General features: G+C 37.1%; 1 protein-coding gene across 1 annotated transcript in view; it reads left to right on the forward strand.

Annotated features, from left to right (window-relative positions):
• Positions 1 to 19306, forward strand: part of CNTN3 (contactin 3) — a 331480-nt gene that overhangs the window by 231236 nt on the left and 80938 nt on the right. Inside the window, exons 6-11 of the mRNA XM_078075960.1 lie at positions 640 to 843; positions 2495 to 2597; positions 3098 to 3282; positions 7072 to 7208; positions 8143 to 8272; positions 10958 to 11108. Of these exons, the coding sequence (XP_077932086.1) occupies positions 640 to 843; positions 2495 to 2597; positions 3098 to 3282; positions 7072 to 7208; positions 8143 to 8272; positions 10958 to 11108 (910 nt within the window). The remainder of the gene's footprint in view (positions 1 to 639; positions 844 to 2494; positions 2598 to 3097; positions 3283 to 7071; positions 7209 to 8142; positions 8273 to 10957; positions 11109 to 19306) is intronic.

A 19306-nucleotide genomic window follows, 5' to 3' on the forward strand; every position in this document is an offset into this window, starting at 1 on the left:
GGATGAAGGAAGACTTCTCTGAGGAGGCAGTTCCTTATATTTGGAACCACGCTTTGAAAACCATCTGGAAGTTATTGTGGCAAAATGGGGTTTAGTGTTGAAAGGGGGGAGGAAGGCAGAAGAGTGGACGGAGAAGAAGGACACTGCAGGCTTCTAGAGCAGCAGGTGCAAAGACACCCAGGTGCTAAGGCTTTAAGCAGGGCCTTAACCCTGCAGAGTCTCCTATTCAGGTTAAGAAATTTTGCATTATTCCCAAGAGTACCAAGGAATTGCAGAAAACTGTCATATCAGAAACTGACATGATGAGATTGGTAAATTGAAAGATCACAGAATGTGTGGTGTGGAGATACAAATTAAAAGGGAGAAAGACTGAAGCCAGAGAGACTTGTCAGGAGGTGTCTGGAGTAGTGATAATGATGATGGTAATAACTATTGCTCGCACAAGAATGCTAATCAGCAGTGTCCTCCACCATTATGCAGACTGACCGCAGAATCAGTTCACAGAACTCTTTCTCTTCATGACCTGCAATAAAAGCACTGAGCAGTACTTTGTGGTAAAGGCGGTTTTGTGTATTTTTTAGTATAATATGGAAAACTTTCCTTAATGATGGAATTTCTTTTCCCCCCAAATTTTATTAGAACTGTCATATGCTTGGATCTTCAATGAATATCCATCATTTGTTGAAGAAGACAGTCGGAGATTTGTCTCTCAAGAGACAGGCCACCTCTATATAGCCAAGGTTGAGCCGTCCGATGTGGGTAATTACACATGTGTGGTGACCAGTACGGTGACGAACGCTAGGGTGCTGGGCTCCCCAACTCCTCTGGTGCTACGTTCTGATGGTAGGAAATCTTTCAAGGTGCAACTCTAAATGTAAATGTTGTGAATACTAGCAAAAACAAATGGGAAAAGTGAAAAGTGTATCACGAAGAATTATTTCATTTTTTGGGGGAACAAAAATATTTATGAGTACAGTGATGAAGATTAATTCATTAACCATAGGTCCTTGTACCTAATCCTTCCCAGGACCAGCTTTATAGTTTTCAAGACGAGTGCAAAATAGAAACGGCGGATCCATTTTTCAGAAATTATTAAGAATTTCAGGATGTTGATAGGAGACCATTGAACCAAGCATGAGGTTCTTCTGAGCCTGGGGCTCAGGTTGCATTGTCATGAAGTCACCTTTCCTGATTTCAGCCACCTTGAGGTTCTTAAAGCTGTGGTCATCTTGTTGTAGGATATAAAGCATCTCTTAAAATTTTTTTTAAATGTGCACTAGAGGGAGGGAGGTGGGGAGGATGGGGTAACTGGGTGATAGACATTAAGGAGGCCACGTGATGTAATGAGCACTGGGTATTATGTAAGACTGATGATTCACTGACCTCTACCTCAGAAGCCAATAATACATTATATGTTAATTAATTGAATTTAAATTTTTAAAAATGGGGAAAAAATTAAATAAATAAATAAATGTACACTAGATTCCCAAAGCTTACTCATTTTATAACTGGAAGTTTGTACTCTTTGACCAACCACTCCCCATTTCCCCCATCCCCAACAGCATAGTGATTATAATTAAATATACTGTATTGATACTTGAGATTTGCTAAGAGAGTAGACCTGACGTGTTCTTACCAGAGAATATTTAGAAATTAAAATGGTATCTATGTGAGGTGCTAGATGTGTTAACTTGATTGACATAATCATTTAACAATGTATACATATATTAAATCATCACATTGTACACAGTAAAAAAAAAAAACAGGTTGTACAGTCTAAATATATGTAATCTTTATTTGCTAATCATACCTCAGTAAAGCTAAAAAGAAAAAAGAATGTTTCCTCAACCCCTTCATTGCTATTTCAATGCAATGCGCATGAGCTTCAGAGGAAGCAGATTTGTAAGCCTGCATAACTGCCCCCCTTACACAAAACCATATCTGATACAGCACAATGCCATGACCACATATTACCTAAGCATTTCTTTCCAGTCAGTTATAATTGAATTTGATCTTTCTCATTTATTAAGTTACTGTTTCTTGTCTCCAGTGTGCCATTTAATAAGTTTAAGATTGGTTTCTCTGCTACCAGGGTACCATTAAGTAAATTCCCTCCCATAATTTTTGCTCTTTAGGATATTTCAGGAAGTCATAATACATTGTATATTTCAGTTTGACTAGAAATGTCCAGATTAAATGCAGAATGAAAAGACCTCCCATTTTACCCAATGTAAAGGGCATAATGGTTTTCTTGGAACCACTCTGTAAGCGGTAATTTATGAATCATGGAATCAAAGGTCCCTGATGTTTAGTAATGTTGCATGTTTGGCCCAGTTATCTCTGTTTTGAAAAGTACCTAATGGATGGCTAGTGAGTAATTTAAATCATTAGAGCAACTAGTTCAAAATGGAGCAAAAGAAAGTTTTATATAAGAAAAATGGGACAATTCCAAAGGAAACGTTGAAACTATTAACCTTGTATTGTGGATTTACAGGTGTGATGGGTGAATATGAACCAAAAATAGAAGTGCAGTTTCCAGAAACTCTTCCAGCAGCTAAAGGTGCAACTGTGAAATTGGAATGTTTTGCTCTTGGAAAGTAAGTTTTATAACATTTACTCCAATGTGCTGAAATAGTTTGCTGTAAAAGATCAAGATAGTTTTTGACAGACTCTTCTTTTCCTTCTTTTCTAAAATTTTCTTTCATTTAGAAGCAAAGGAAAAATAAAATATAAGCAAAATGCACATACATAATTTGGGTTGAAACTTAAAAGGCAGTTTGCAGAAAATGACTGTATCTGCCTAATTTTATGAACTAGATTGGTGTTATTTTTCTTTTGCTTGTTCGTTTGTTGTATTATGTGTTCAACTTTTTTTTTTCTAAATCATGAATTAACTCAAAATGCACAACTTATTTTATTAAAATATCAAGTTAGGTAAATCCTTGTATCAGTTTTATGTAATTGACAACTGGAAATGTTCTGCATTTGATACCTGGTGCCTTTTTGCTCTATCCTAACAGAAGATCTATTTTGTCAAGCCTAAAATGCATCCAGGCATCTGTTTAAAATAGGAATAACTTGACAATTTTCTTCTTAGTCCTGTACCTCAGATTAATTGGAGGAGAAGTGATGGACTGCCCTTTTCCAGTAAAATTAAACTGAGGAAGTTCAATGGTGTGCTCGAAATCCCCAACTTCCAACAGGAAGATACGGGTTCCTATGAATGCATTGCTGAGAATTCCCGAGGAAGCAATGTCGCCAGAGGGCGTCTCACTTACTATGGTGAGCATCTACTTTGGGCAAATTGGATTTTTAGCTTTTGCTCTCTCAATAAAATGTTGTTGGGCGGTGGGAAATGACGGCAGAATGCCAATGTGCAACTTGTTCTGTTCTGCGTTTTGTTAAATGAGGATGAATATTTAGGAGGAATTAAAAAGCAGTAACATTTTGCAGTGGAGTTGGAGACATGACATATTCTATTTGCATTTTAAAATGATTCATATAAAAATGAATATTCCACTTTTTTTCTACAAGTAATGTTCTATACACTTGATCATATCAAGGAGCGATCTCCTTTGTGTCTGTCCTCTCCCCTAGGACATGTGACTTTGTATCTTTCTTTATGATCTTTACCAAGCAGAAAGAAACTGTTGAGGGAGAGAACTTGTAATTACTGCATTAGACAAACCACATCAACTTAGGCTCTTGAGTTCTTCAGTGTTAATTCTCTCCCTTCCAGTAATGTAACTCTGCTGTGTTTGCTTCCTTTAATTTGTAATCACATTTGTTTGATGTACTGTTCAGTTTAGGTAAGGAAAGGATAATGCTACCTTTATAGTCTATTGGCATAGAAAAATTAAATTATCTTTTTTTTTTCAAAATTTGTTTTCAAATCACCTTTATTAAAAAAACGAGGTTTTTTTGAAGAAAGCATGATTTAGAAGGTATAAATACATGATTTTACAAAATGTACTGTAATATATTTAAAGATATATGCTCAGTTAAACTTGTAGTTTAATTGTTAGAAACACTGTAAAACCAGTGGGAATTGACCACTTTTGTGAAAGGCAAATTGCATTGCATTCTATTTATTTTAGAAAGTGGAAATGGAAAACAGTTTGCATGCATAAATGTTTTAGGGAGGAAAACATTTGCAAAGACAAATATTAAAATTATAGGGCTTTTTATGACCTGCCTCAAAAAATTTGTATTAGTTACGATTAGATTGATACCTGTTCAACTATTGTAAGATTTTAGGATCTGTCAGGAACAAAATGGAGGTTGGGTTTAATATCATGAGTCACTCTGTGTTTTTTAACTCTCTCGTTACATGATTGCATTAGAATACATAGCACCAAGGTGAGGTTGTCCAGGTGTCAAGGTCTACATGCTGGCGGAATAATAAAGAGGTGGGCTGGGGGGCACTTAAGCCATGTGACTGCTAAGCTCTAAAAACACCCAAAGCAAGTGCCTTTTTCTCATAGGAGAAAGCTCCAAAGGAGCCTTTTGGAGAAACCATTACTTGACCCAGGGTAAGAAGTGACCATTACAAGAAAACAAGAGATATTCCAACTGTTTGAATGTTTCAGCAGGAATGTTTTAGCTCTGTAGAACAGCAACCCTGCCTAAATAATAAACAACTGTATGCCTCATAGGACAAGAAATTCAAAGCTAAGTTGGTGTTCAAGGACCTTGTAATCAGGCCCCTGCTCAGTTTCTCTGTGATTTTGGTTCTGCCCTTATCTGTCTTTTCCCTTTCTCTGCATGATAGTCTCTGGTAGAGTCACAGAATGGCTGCCCACAGTGACGAGAACATCAGTCCTTGTTCATTCTTCCTGTCTCCAAAACATCTTGCAATTCCCTTCTCAAATCTCATTGCCCACAAGTTTATTCCTAAACCAATCACTAGCAAGGAGAATTGGCTTAAACAACTTAAGAGCCTCTGTTTGGAACAGGGAATATCGTCAGGTTTCCCTAAATTTTATGGATAGTGTGAGGTGATGGAAGAAAGGATAGTTCAAAGAGAAATGGGGGTTATTTTACAAATAAAGAAAGGAGGAAATGGATGCACAACAGACAACCAACATCATGCACTGTACTGACTAAAGAAGGTAGACTATTGCTTTATTCCATTAGGTAGGTAATATGATACATACCCAAGAAATAAATCAGAAATTAATGAGATAAGGTGTTTCATGAAAGTTACTCTACATTTCTGGCTTAAGACTAGTATATTCCAGGGGCGCCTGGGTGGCTCAGTCAGTTAAGCGGCTGCCTTCGGCTCAGGTCATGATCCCAGGGTCCTGGGATCGAGCCCCGCGTCAGGCTCCCTGCTCAGTGGAGAGTCTGCTTCTCCCTCTCTCTCTGCCTACTTGTGCTCTCTCTCTATCTCTCTGTCAAATAAATAAATAAATAAATCTTTAAAAAAAAAAAAAAAGACTAGTATATTCCATCAGTGCCATGCAGTTCTCTGGTTATCCATTCTAATATTTCATGTAAGAAATAGTCTGATAAAATATTTGGATCTCATGTGATAGAATAAGGGGGAAATCACAATTAACATGGCAGTTGTAATCTCAGGATTGGCTTCAGTCCAACAAATTTTCCTCCCATTTGGAGAAGAAGAACAGTAGTATTAAGAAGCCAGTGGAATTTTTTGCTAGAGACTTGAGTCTTAGTCAAGGACTCATGTGTGAGTCTCTTTGCAGTCTTATTCCATGAAGGCTGATATTTCATGAAAGAAGAAAATGTGCTTTAATATAAGTAGAGTGAAGTGATTTTTGGACTGAACTACACTTCAGACTGGGCACATCATTTATATAAAAAATACTAATAATTATACTAAGGTAAAATTTAGACCAGTACATTTTCTCTAAAAGCTAAACAGCTATATTTTCATTTCAATTTCCTTTATAAAAAAAAGCAATTTTATGAGATAGGAATGGAAAGACAAATCTTGCCATGGTTGCAATTAAATAGAAATAGATAAACTGTTTCTCCATATGGAGGATGCAAATGTAAATCCCACAGTAGACATCACATGCATAATGCAATGTGAAACCAGTAAGACATCTCACCTCCCAGTTTTGGATCTAAAATGCAAGCTGAGACTTGGCTGAATATACTGTGTATATAGAGTGGCATTAGTTTTAAGTGGTATGTTGCTTTCATGTGTAAAAAGAATTTTCCAAATATCTTCTAAAATGTAAGAGAAAATGATAAATCCACTTGATGCCACTGATTTGCATACATAATTTAAGGGTGCATGAGCTACTTCTTTTTCATAAAAAATCATATGATTCAAATTGAACCAATTTATCCATCTTTCTCTGCCTTCATTTTAATTCACACAGAGGTTCATAAGATGCTCATTGGTTTGTATTTAATTAAAAGTTATTTCTAACTTGAGGGAAATGTTTTTTTCCTCAGCTGTAGAAGTTTCCCTTCTATGGATGTTAATTTTTAGTGCATAATTAAGACTAGTATCTGCTGTCATTCATGTAGTAAGTTGTCATCAATTGTGACCTTATGATTCACATATGCACTTGGAAAGGAGTCTATTTTGTATACCTGCATTACCAGCTACTAATACACATCTGAATTATATAATACACTGCTGGGGCGCCTGGGCGGCTCGGTCAGTTAAGCCTCTGACTCTTGATTTCGGCTCAGGTCATGATCTCAGAGTCATGAGATCAAGCCCAGCATCAGGCTCTGTGTGGGTATGGAGCCTGCTTAAGAGTCTCAGATTCTCTCTCTTTCTCCCTTTCCCTCTGTTCCACCCATCCCCGCTCTCTCCTTCTTTAAAAAAAAAAAAAAAAGAACATAATACAGTGCCCAGAATTTTGAAAACAGAGAAGGCATAATGAGTTTGGCTTAGGAAGTGACAGATTGCAACATACATCCTCAAATCTAGAAATGTTTCCCATATCCACTTAGTAAATAGGGTATTAAATATAATTTTAGCCACTATGCTCATATTAATCCATTGCTCACAGGGTTTATATCCATATGTAGAAAGTATTTATTTTTTATTTGCTGGGTGGTTTGATTTTTTTTTTTTCCTTGCAGCAAAGCCTCACTGGGTTCAGCTCATAAAAGATGTAGAAATAGCAGTGGAGGACAGTCTTTTTTGGGAATGCCGGGCAAGTGGTAAGCCCAAACCCTCCTACCGATGGTTGAAAAACGGAGAAGCCCTTGTGCTTGAGGTAAGGTAATGAGCCTGGTTAATCCTTCCTCCCTTCATTTTGTGTTGAATAAATGCCCTCCTCGTACCTAGTGCCAAAGTCAACTATTGAGTTTGCACACATTCATTTGCACCTAAAAAGTGGTAAAAGGAGGAAAAATATAAAATCAAGTACCCAGTCTGCCAAAAAGGAAATATTTTCAACAAATGAATTTCATGAGATGATTTTGTGAATTTAGTCTAAAACTGATATATTATTATTATTATTATTTTTTTGCTTTTGAAATTAGAGAAGACCTGACTTTAATCAAATGTGGAATATAATTTCTTTTTCCCTGTTTGACAACTTAGTATGGCCTCTGGAGACTAAATGCATTGTTGCATGGTTATCTTCTTCCATGAGTACTTATTTTCTCAATCACTTTCTTTCTTAAGCCATGTAATTTTTGCTCTTTTAAAAAATTATGTACTAAATCAATTAGGTTCCTTCAAATTTCTATATATAACCTGTCATACTACCTAAAAACCCTTAATAAATGTATTTTCCAGAACCTTTTCTAATGCACAGGATTTATAATGTCTTTAATTTGCATGATTACAAAAATGGTGAAAACCTTTCCAGTTGATGGGATGGAAACATGATACGTTTTTTAAAGTCTGCAAGTTTAACCATAAGGAAAAATGAAATGCCTACAGTATTTTACCTCTTGCTTTGTTATTTATTTTACTGTTAGACATTTGGACTGAAGGGTGTTTATTAGTATTTCTAATGTGTGGCTGTTATGTTAAATTGTCTCAGATTTTCAAATAAGGAAATGTTACCATTTCAGGTCAGATTGCCTAATACTCTGAAGAAAATGAAGGAGGTTTGTGTATGATTGAAATAATAGTGGTTTTCGTTTTTCTTTTAAAATGATATATACATTTATATGCAAGAGATTTTTGTTATCACCTAGGAGAGAATACAGATAGAAAATGGTGCCCTTACAATATCGAACCTAAACGTGACTGATTCTGGCATGTTCCAGTGCATCGCAGAAAACAAACATGGTCTCGTCTATTCCAGTGCCGAACTTAAGGTTGTAGGTAAGACTAAGCTTCTCTTCTCATATTTTTTTTTCTTAAATCCTCCAAAATTTTTGCTAGAACCAGAAATATGTACTTCCCCTATTATATTCCTATATTATCTACAGTATTGTAATAATATCATTCAGGTTTTTTAATCAGGGAATGTTTTTTAATGATTTCTAAGGAAAAGCAGCAATTGTGGCCAGAATAAACCTCAGAGGTTGAAGTAGAGCACAACAGTAATGAAACGGTGTTGACTTAAAACATCCTTATCCAACTCTGATATTACAAACTAAGCAATGCCTTTTAAGAGACTAAGTGAATTTGGTGTTTTCTGTTGCTGGGCCAGAAAAGTAAACAGAATTCAAAACAATACTTTATTGATCCGCAAGGAGTTGCTTTTGTTTTTAGTGACCCTGCTCAAAGCATCCGACATTGGGCATACTGAAGTTGTAATGAACAAGGCTCAACAATTTGAAGTTATGAATTGTTTTCTTCTTCTTTCACTTTAAGTATATGAAAAGATAGAAAATGTTCTATCGTGTTTAGAGCGATTATCCAGAAAAACACTTTGTAAGTGGCAAATGCCTGAAAATAAACCAAAATTGTCAGAGCATAGCATAGTATGACATACATAAGAGAGAAAGAAGAAACGAAATTTATTGGTCCATGTAATGAAAGTACAGATTTGGATCTGAGCAGAACATGATCCAGGGCTCAAGCATCATCACCATCATCAGGACCTACATGGTGTTCCCCAGCACATTCGGTTTCTATGACCATAGTCAATCTAATGGAAGAAGCACAGCTTTCTGAATTGCTCTAATAGAAATCACAGTCTTGCATGTCATTGGCCCTGTGTAGCTGATTTGGGTCACCTACCCATGACTGGTCCAATCCATATGACCCAAAGGTTGGAAGGCCCTGATGGATTTAACTCAGCGGTCCTCAGTCAGGGATGATTTTGCCCCCAAGAAATATTTGGAAATGTTGGGAGACGTGTTTGGTTGTCACAATATTGGGGACAGATAGGAGAAGAAAGGAGCCAGTGTGTGTTACTGGCATCATGTGGGTAGAGGCCAGAAAGGCTACCCACAAATAATCCTACAATGTAAATATCCTACAGTGCACAAGACAGCCTCTCACAACAAATAATTATGCAGCCCCAAATGTCAGGTGCCACACTGAGAAACCCTGGTTTAATGGGAGGTCTCTCATCCCTGATGCCTGGAGGTTAGAAAAATATCATCTGCACTAGGAGGCCTAAAGTCTGGGAAGGGCGGGTCATCAACTGAACTGGCTACTCTTATCCATGACAGAGAAGTGGGGTATTATAACAAAAAGAGAGTGGAATTTGTAAGTAGTCTTAAGTTGAAGCATTGCTGTATTCTTGTATTAAATTAGCCTTATGAGCGATAGTTCATTCATGGTAAAGTGGATGATTTCCTACCCAACATGTTGTATGAGGCTTTCGTATGGGAAAAATATATGTTAAAAATCTATATAATTCAGGGGTGCCTGGGTGGCTCAGTCAGTTAAGCATCTGCCTTCGGCTCAGGTCATGATCCCAGGGTCCTGGGATGGAGCCCTGCATCGGGCTCCTTGCTCAGTGGGGAGCCTGCTTCTCCCTCTGCCGCTCCCCCTGCTTGTGCTCTCTCTCCCTCTCAAGTAAATAAATAAAATCATTTTTAAAAAGTTTAAAAAATATATTATGATTCATTCAAATATAAAGGGTTTTTTTAGTCAAAGGCACTCTTTTAAGATCTTACGTTTTAAGGCCAGCAACCTCTGGGTAACATTCTTCTTTATCCACAATCTTATATATAACCACATAATATAATTCTCTATATGATCTCCACTTACCAAAAAAATAAATAAATTGTGTTCACTGGAATTTTCCATAAAATGAAGCATTAGACATTAGGAGAAATGCACTGTTTGGTTAACATTTTCCACATTTGCAATAAAAGGAAGAGTGATTTTCTGATTAAAGTATCTTTTCATTCAAATGATACATTATTATGTATCTTGAATGTTCAGGTGTTTCAGGATCAGCATTGTGTGCATTATTAACAGATATAAGGTTCTCTACATATTATTGTGTTTAATGTGATAACTGTAACATTAATATAATAATTCATATTATATATTTCTCCAACTAAGAAATTAAACCTAACCATGTGAAAATTTTATAATAGATATTGATAATTTTTATGCAAGAGAATAATAACTCATTCTCTTGCATTTCTAAAAACATTTACTGAGCACCTACTGAGTGCCAGACACTGTGCCGCGTGCTGAGTCTCGGAGATCACAGGAGAGACTGACTCTATTGTTGTCTGCATGGAACTAACTTTCAAGAACATTCTATGATAAATGTTTTTCATTTTAATAAGCTCACGATTGAGCTATTTTAAAACTTCACAGTAAGCTTTAAAAATTCCTATATAAAATAATCGCCCCAAGATTTAGAACTTCCTAGAAAACACAATAGTAGGAATTAGTTTTTGACCACTGAAATCCTGTGAGTGGTCAGTTAAATCAAGTACTGATATCTGTGTGCTGGGAAACTTTACAAGTGGTTATAAAGTCAACCTTGGAACCTACAGGAATTTTAAAATATTAAATTCTAATTTATTTAATAAGTAATTATTTATTTAATAAATAATACATTCTCGTTCTCTCTTCTTTCTTGCCTTTCAGCTTCTGCTCCAGATTTTTCAAAGACTCCAATGAAAAAGTTGATTCAGGTGCAAGTGGGCAGCATGGTCAGCTTAGATTGTAAACCTAGAGCTTCCCCCAAACCACTCTGTTCGTGGAAGAAAGGAGATATGATCATACAGGAGAATGAAAGGTATTTTGTTGTCCAAAATAATGGTGATTTGCTTTCTTCTTACTTTCCATGGTGATGTCAAAGTAGGTTTTCAATATGAAATGAATAGAATATGAGGTGTTGAAAAAGGAAGACAGTAGTATTTTTGGTTCTGTAATACTCTCATGAAGATAGTAAGCAACTTTTGAAATCTATTTTTTTTTTAAGATTTTATTTATTTATTTGAGAGAGACAGAGAGAGAGCATGAGTGGAGAGAGGGGTAGAGGGAGAGGGAGAAGCAGACTCCTCACTGAGCAGGGAGCCCAATGTAGGGCTCGATCCCAGGATCCTGAGATCATGACCTGAGCTAAAGGCAGATTGCACCCCAATTTTTGAAATCTAAAAAGAGTTAGATATATCAGTTAGACTCTTCCCATACAGACTACCTTATTTTAGCAAGGATTTTCCTCCCCAGTCACCTATTAAGACTCAAAGTAGAATGATGAAGAAATGTCAGTCCCGGACCCAGGTGAGCCCATATCCTAGGACAAAGAAGAGAAGATATAATGAGAACACATGCCAAATAAATACTAATATTGCTATTGCCTTATACTGAAATAATTTAGCATTCCTCATATTAGTTTAAGCAAAGGCTTTCTTGGTTTCCTGATTGTTATAATAACATTTAAAACGAGGAGGAAGAATGAGGCTTAAAGGTACCGCTTGTAGAGCCAGACTGCCTGGGTTCAATTTGTTCTGCCTTTTACTTGCTCAATGGAAGTCTTTATTTCCATATCTCATTTTCCTATTTTAAAAAATGTATTTATTCGAGAGAGAGAGAGAGAGAGAGCAAGCACAAGTGGGGGGGAGGGGCAGCAGGAGAGGGAGAGAGGATCCTCAGGCAGACTCCCTGCTAAGCATGGAGCCCAACGCAGGGCTCCATCCCAGGACCCTGAGATTACAACCAGACCAGAAATCAAGAGCTGGCCGCTTAACCGACTGCACCACCCAGGGGCCCTGTGGAGGATGATGTTAGTATTTTATGGGGATTGTTAGCTAGATGAACTACATAAATATCTATACAGCACTTAGGTCATTACCTGGCGGTGAGTAAAGGTAAGTATTAGCCATTATTATTTATTGAGGATTTAACTATATGCCAGATATTATGCTCAGGGCTTACGATAAATAGATTATTGACCCCAAAGATGTCCATGTCCTTAATCCGTAAACCTATGATTATGTTACATACATAACAAAAAGTAATTAAAGTTGAAGATGGAATTAAAGTTACTAAGCAGATGACTTGAAAATAGGGAGATTATCCTGGATTATGTGGGTAGGTTGACAGTAATCACCTGAACAGTTATAAGGGGAAGAGGAAGGCAGAAGTGTTTGTCAGAGATGTATGCTAATCAAGGATGAGACAGGAGAGATTTCAGACTTCAGCGGGACTTCAGTTGGTATTTCTGGCTTTGAAGATGGTGGAAGGGAGCCATGAGCAAAGGATTTTGGACGACTCTCTAAGATGGGAACAGCCCTCAGTTGACAGCCGGTAAAGAAAGAGGGACCTTAGTCCCATAGCCACAATGAACTGAATTCTGTCAACAACCTCAAGGAGCATTTACTAATTCTGAACCTTCCCAAGGAACATAGCCCAGACAATACCTTGATTTTGGTCCAGTGATATCCGTACTGGACTTCTGACTTCCAGAACTATATAATAATAAATTTGTGTTATTGTAGGCCAAATTACTGAACTTAACGGTAATCTATTATAGAAGCAAGAGGACACTGATAACAGAACTGTACACTCATTATCTCTTTTAAACATCTCTGGAACTCTGATGTGTTATAGATCATATTATCATATCCATTTTACTGATGAGAAAAACAAAACTTAGATTATATAATTTGCCTAAAGTCACATAGCCATGATTTTAATCCCTGTCTGTTTGACCCTAGACATAACCACGAAGCATTTTCAATGCCACATTTTGTATAGGGAGCCCAGAATTTTAGAGGTGGTCTCTTTAGCCTTTGCAGTCACGGAGTCCAAATTACTCTTTTTGGAGATGAGGGAAAACAAACAATAAAACCATAGGCCAAGAAGTGTGGATTTACTTTTCAAAATTACAAAGTCTTATTGCAGACAACCAAGTTGAACTGCTTGTATATTACTTAGGCACCAAGGTATTTTTGTGAGTTGGTATGACAACACAGTTTGCAGTTCCTCCAGTATTTAATGGGAGACATTTCCATTAAAAGGCAGCCACAGCAAGATGACAGGGCAAAGTTGTGAGCTGAGTGGTTAAACACAATCCGGCTAAATGCTGGGCCTCACAGAATAGATTTCTGGAACAGGAAGTTAATTAGTGATTTGGAGTTTAATTTTGTAAACCAGTTGAAACAAGTGTAGGCTTGTGGCACAAATTAGTTAATTGTGGCTGTATTGGAAGTGAAGTCTTCTTGTATAATGGCTTTTTGTGTTCAGAAAAGTTTTAAATAATTTTAACTGTGTGCATAAATTAAATAGTGGTTAAATCCCAAGGACTTCAGTGCTTTACACAATAACAAACCCACTTGTCCTCACAGTAGTGCCTATAGGAGGCAGAGGTTTTTAATCTTAATTTTGAAAGTGGATAAAAAGATTTAAGAGTTTTAGCTACAGGCATGCAAGGAGGGATTTACTCCCACGTTATACAGTAATGGGGTAATGCAGGAAAAAGGAGTATAAATTCCAGAATCTGATCTGGGATTTATGACTTGGCCACTTACTACCTTGGTGCCATTAGGTCCATTATGTAACACATTTGAATCTTACTTTCCTCACTCATAAAAGAGATCATAATTCCTACCTTACATACTTGGTAGACAGTGAGCATTTAGCATGTCTGATATTTGCAGATATACCGATGAGTAAGAATAAAGATATATTACAAATAAAATGTTGAAAGTAACAGTGACTGAGAAAGATAGAAGCTTTTTGCTTTTTAGTTGGGTGGCTCATTAGCTGATTGATGCTCTCTAAAGGTAGGCAGTTAGGACTACCTGGAATCCACAATTATCAGGGACCCAGACCCCTTTTATCTTGCTGCTCCACTCTCTTCATATCCCGAATCAAGATGGCTCCCTGGGCTTCAGCTTCTCTGTGTCATCTCCCAGTAACAGGAAGGAGGAAGATAGAAATCAGGGTATACTTCTTTCCATTTTTAGGGACTTTGCAGAAGTTCCATACAATAATTTCTTTGATGCCTTACTGGGCAGAAATTAGTTCCTAGGCCAAACTTAAATGCAAGGGAGGCTGAGGAATATAGGGGTTTTTTTGTTTTTATTTTGGTGGGCACGTATGTATCCAGTGAGAAATTGGGATGATTTCTTTTTAATTGGGATTATGTTTTAAGTAGAAAGAGGAAGATGGTTTACTCTAGCAATGTATCATGTTCATAGATGTTACTTCTGTCCATTTGAGGACTACTGACCTCCATTTCGTTTTAAATATTTTCAACATCTCCTCTATGAATAAGGAAACTTTTAGGTATAAAAATAGGGTTAAAAAGAGAAAACGTGTTTAAGAAGAGGGTCCATAGTGTTGCAGTCCCTCCCAAGTATCTTAGTCTGAGCTTTTATAGCACAGTACCATAAACCAAGTGGTTTATGAAATTTATTTCCCACACTTCTGGGCATGGTAGTCTGAGATCAGGGTGCCAGCTTGGTCAGGTTCTGATAGGGGCTTCTTTTGGGTTTCAGGTGGTAATCTTCTTATATCCTCACATGGCAGACAGAGAGCAAGAGAGCTCTCAGGGGTCTCATAAAAGCACTAATCCCATTCATGAGGCCTCCCCCCCCCAACCTCAGCTCATAACCTAATCACCTCCCAAAGGCCCTACCTCTTAATACCATCACACTGGGGATTAGGGTTTAATATATGAATTCTGGGGAGACTCAACCATTCAGTACATAGCACCAAGTCTGGGGGTTTGGATTTTGCTTTTATCCATTTGGACAGCAAAAGCACTGATGAGCCAGAGCTTTGATGCTTAGGGAAAAGGCTGCTAAAAGCAATTATTGAACAAGTTGTACTTTTGAATCTTCTCCAAGTTCATGTGAAATCAGAGTGGGCCTCAGCCATCACTTGGCAGCAAAAGCCCCATGTCTGTCCCTCTTGACTTGGTCTACAGTCTTAAGGCAAATTGGGGAAGCACCTTAAATGATAGATTTATTGTGGTTGTTCAATCATTGGCTGTTCCAACTTAAAACATGCAGATTCAGATCTCATTTGGGGGACAAATGGATTTATTGACACATTTGAAAATATAAGAGAAGACAAAATTTTTATAGGGTATTTATGGCACGATTTTAAATACATTGGCTTTTTAAGTTTGTTTTTGTTTTTTATATGAACTTGGGTTCATCAGTGAATGAGAAACTTGTAAGTGAGAAAGCTTTCTCCCCCCTAGTGTAGGGAATGCTGGTGGCAAATAAACTTGATTAAGCCAATACATACATATACTTTATTATGTAAAGCCTAAATCAGGGAAAAAAATAAAGTCAAATTAGGAAAAAAAGTCTAAGGATTAAAGATGTCCTAAAAATTGTATAAACTAATAAATATGTCTACTATGTAAATCACACAATACATTTGAACAATTATAATCAACCTGGTTTGTAAGTTTTTATATCAGCACAATAACAGCTTTGTAATTAATGCATCAGTGATAGTAATGGGGATCTAAGTCAGTGAGACACCTAAATTACAGAATCATTTAGAAGAAATCAGTGTTATTGCTTTGAGGTCGAGAGAGCATTTCAAGCTAAGGTAATAAAGGAATTACTTCCCAGCAGAGGTTTTAGAAAAGCTGTTCTGAATAGAGTATAAGAGCTTATAATACAAATAGTGATTCCTGAGGTCTCAAAATCAAGTGCTCATTCATTCATTGGAAAATATTTTGAGTACCTACTCTGTGCTAGGCACCAGATATTTAATTTTTATCAGACAAGTCCATCCTCTTGTTTATACTTTTCAGGGTATACAGACAAGCAACACAGAGCAATTACAGTAAAACTCAACTAGGAAACTACAGTATGTTCAGTGATTACCAGAGAAGGCCCCATCTATAAATTCGGGATCCGATCAGACTTTCTGGAGAATGTAATATGTACAGCAAGACTTGAAAGATGACTAGAGTTTACTGAAGAAGAATGCTTCAGGCACCAGAGCATGTGTAAAGGCACAGGGCAAAGGGGGGCTTAGGAACTTGAGTAGCTTCAGTTTACTTCAAGTGTAAAGTGCCTTGTGAGGGCAGATGCAGACAGAGTGGGGCTGTAGAGGTGAGCAGGAATCTTACTGGGAATGACATGTAAGCCAAATCAAGAAGCTTGGGCTTTATTCCAGGCGCTGAGAAGCAACAGAGTAAAATCAAAGTAGCAGAATTAGAAGATCAAATTTAATTTTGATTATGTTCTTTAAAAAAAAATCACAATGGTGGCAATGGGGAACATGGGTTGGAGTGGCAGAAAGACTTGAGGCAAGAACCTCAATTAGTAAAAATTCACCAATCTGAACAAAAGAGTATGATAGCCTGAACTAAAGAAATGGCAATGAGAAGGGAGAGAAGTATTGAGGAATTAGAGGAGGGGTTAAGTCCACAGGACCTGGGAGTTGATTAGATTAATGATTTGAAGAAAAGGTAAGAGTCCAGGATGAATCCTAAATTTCCAGCTTAGACATCAGGGAGCATGGTAGACCTATTCAGTGAGACAAGCAACATTACAGAAAAAACAGGAGTAAGCACAAATGTAAGTGCTATTGGGGATTGTTGGTGTTTGAAGTGCTTGTTGAAAACCCATCTAGATATATGAGCATATAGAAGTTGACTAAATGAATCTGGAACTCAGGAGAAAGTCTTGAGCAACAGATAGACATTTAGTTGTTCTGAGCATGACATGGTAGCTGAAACCATGGCACTGAATAAAATTGTCTTAGAAGGTACGTAGCATTAAATGGTAGAGGGTCAACACCTTATCTCTGAAGCTGATGGAAGCTTAAGTCGTGGGGTAGAAGAAGCCCGTTTTTATAGTCTTAAATAAATGGCTTACAGTCATAATTTGTAAGTAATCAATTTACTAAGTAAAGGTCAATATTAAGTCACCTGGTATGCAAATACTCTGATCTTTGAAATTACTAGCATCAGTACTGAACAAAGTTGTTGTTGTTTGCTTTTTTTCTTTTGTTTCATATTTGTATCATCCACTACTGAGAAAAGTTATTGTGCTTTTTCCCCCATGCAAGAAACAGGTTTTCTGAATAAACAGAAATGCCCTGCCCCTTTGAGTGTTCAGTGGTGGTACACCAGCTGTCAGTGTTTTAGTGTTCTTTTATTCATTCATTCATTTGCTTATAATCCACATATTTTCAAAAAAGACTGAAATTGAAATAGGATGTTTTTTCTCCTTTAAGCAAAGCAAAATTAGAAAAGACTCTAGAGAATGCAAGCAGGCATGGTATTCAAGAAGAAATAGCCAGTTGGCATATTTTAAAGAATGTTTAGCTTTTCTCTATCACTTAGTGATACTTACAATGCATTAGCCAATTATTTTTTTAAAATGGGGCTTTCAGTTGAATGCTGTTACTTATAATAGTAAATATTTTATTGCAATAGCCTCAATTCGAAAGAGAGTCAAAGAATGGCCCATTACTTCTAATTAAACACATTAAAATTGTTTCACATGTTCTAGGCAGCATTTAATATTATAGAAATTCAAATGCTTTTTGAAGAAAGAAATAGTAAAGATTTTTTTTTCCAAATATTAATAGCCATAATCCACACAATGCTTTTGAAATGTATTAACCAATTCTTAACATGCTTTTTACATATAGTTAGAAACTGGCTTTAAGAATGCAGTGAGAATTATATTCTGTTTAAATCCATTTATATGACTGCTGAAAAAGCACAGCCTTCGGGACAGAAAACAGCAGTCACTGTTGCCAGAGTGGGTGGAGGGGTTGACTGTTTAGGGACATGGGGGAACTTTTAGGGGTGAGGGAGTTGTTCTAGATCTTGATCGCAACAGTGGCTACATGACCACATTGACTTATTAAAACTCACAGAACTGCATACCAAAAAAGGGTGAATTACACTATATATAAAGTATACTTTAATTTTTTAAGCAAAAATTTACATGCACTCTTACATTCACCTCATCCTGAATTCATGAGTAGCTTCATAGAGAAATTGAAAGGCTCAAGAAATGCTCCCAACAGGTCACTTTTGCCTCCTGTGAAACACCGAGCAGTTCCACAACAGCACTGAGAAGCAGAATCGAAACTTTTGCCAGGAACCAGAATAATTCTGTCAGAGCAAGAACCACTTGGCATTTCCACCACTTGCTACTACTAGTCACCACAGTCTTGCTCTGTAAAGATGTGTCCAGGAGCTCTGTTACTACCAGCAAATCTGTTAGATGGCACTTCCTCTTGTCTCAAGTTCTTAGTTGAAGAACAAGGAGTCCTTTGCCAAAATTTCTGTCTCCGTCCCTTCCGCATTCCCCCACATTTCTTGGCTCCTCTCTCTCTTATCACAGTAGAGTCTGTTTTTTTGTTTGTTTGTTTTGTTTTGTTTTTTATTTGTTTCATACTGTTCAAAATGCTGCTCGCTTCTCTGACTGCCTTCTGTTGCCCCCTTTCACCCAAGGAGCTGGATTCTGTGATCCTCCCTTTCATTCTCGGTCTACCCGTCTAAACAGCTGTGACCTCACAACTACCTGAGAGATACAGAAGCTCAGTGCAAAGTTTCAGTTAATCTACCCTTGGGCAAACGGCTAAGATCTCGGGTTATTCTTTACCCCTGTACCTTTAGCTCCAAATTAATCTTGAACTGGTGAACTTAGAAGATCAAAGGAGAATTTTATTTAATTTGTGTGTTGTTGCCCCTTTCAGGACTTGGATATTATTGAATAGAGACCGAGGTCCCTGCTCCCTATCTATAGGGAAGGTATTCATGTAGTTCAGTAATTTGTCTTTATTCAGTGGTGGGGGCTGTCCACAGCACTGGGAATGCACAGATGAATACAAAACAGCAAGAGCACTTAAAGAGCACACTCATAGTCTATTCAGAGTTTGGAAAAGTTAGCCATCAGTTACACTGGGTTAGACTATATGATCAAGGGGACCATATAATGAATTCTATAAACTGAGACATTTTGAAAGAGAAAGGGGGCACTGCTAGCAATTACCTAC

Source organism: Halichoerus grypus, chromosome 1, assembly GCF_964656455.1.
Source record: "Halichoerus grypus chromosome 1, mHalGry1.hap1.1, whole genome shotgun sequence".
NCBI lineage: Eukaryota > Metazoa > Chordata > Mammalia > Carnivora > Phocidae > Halichoerus > Halichoerus grypus.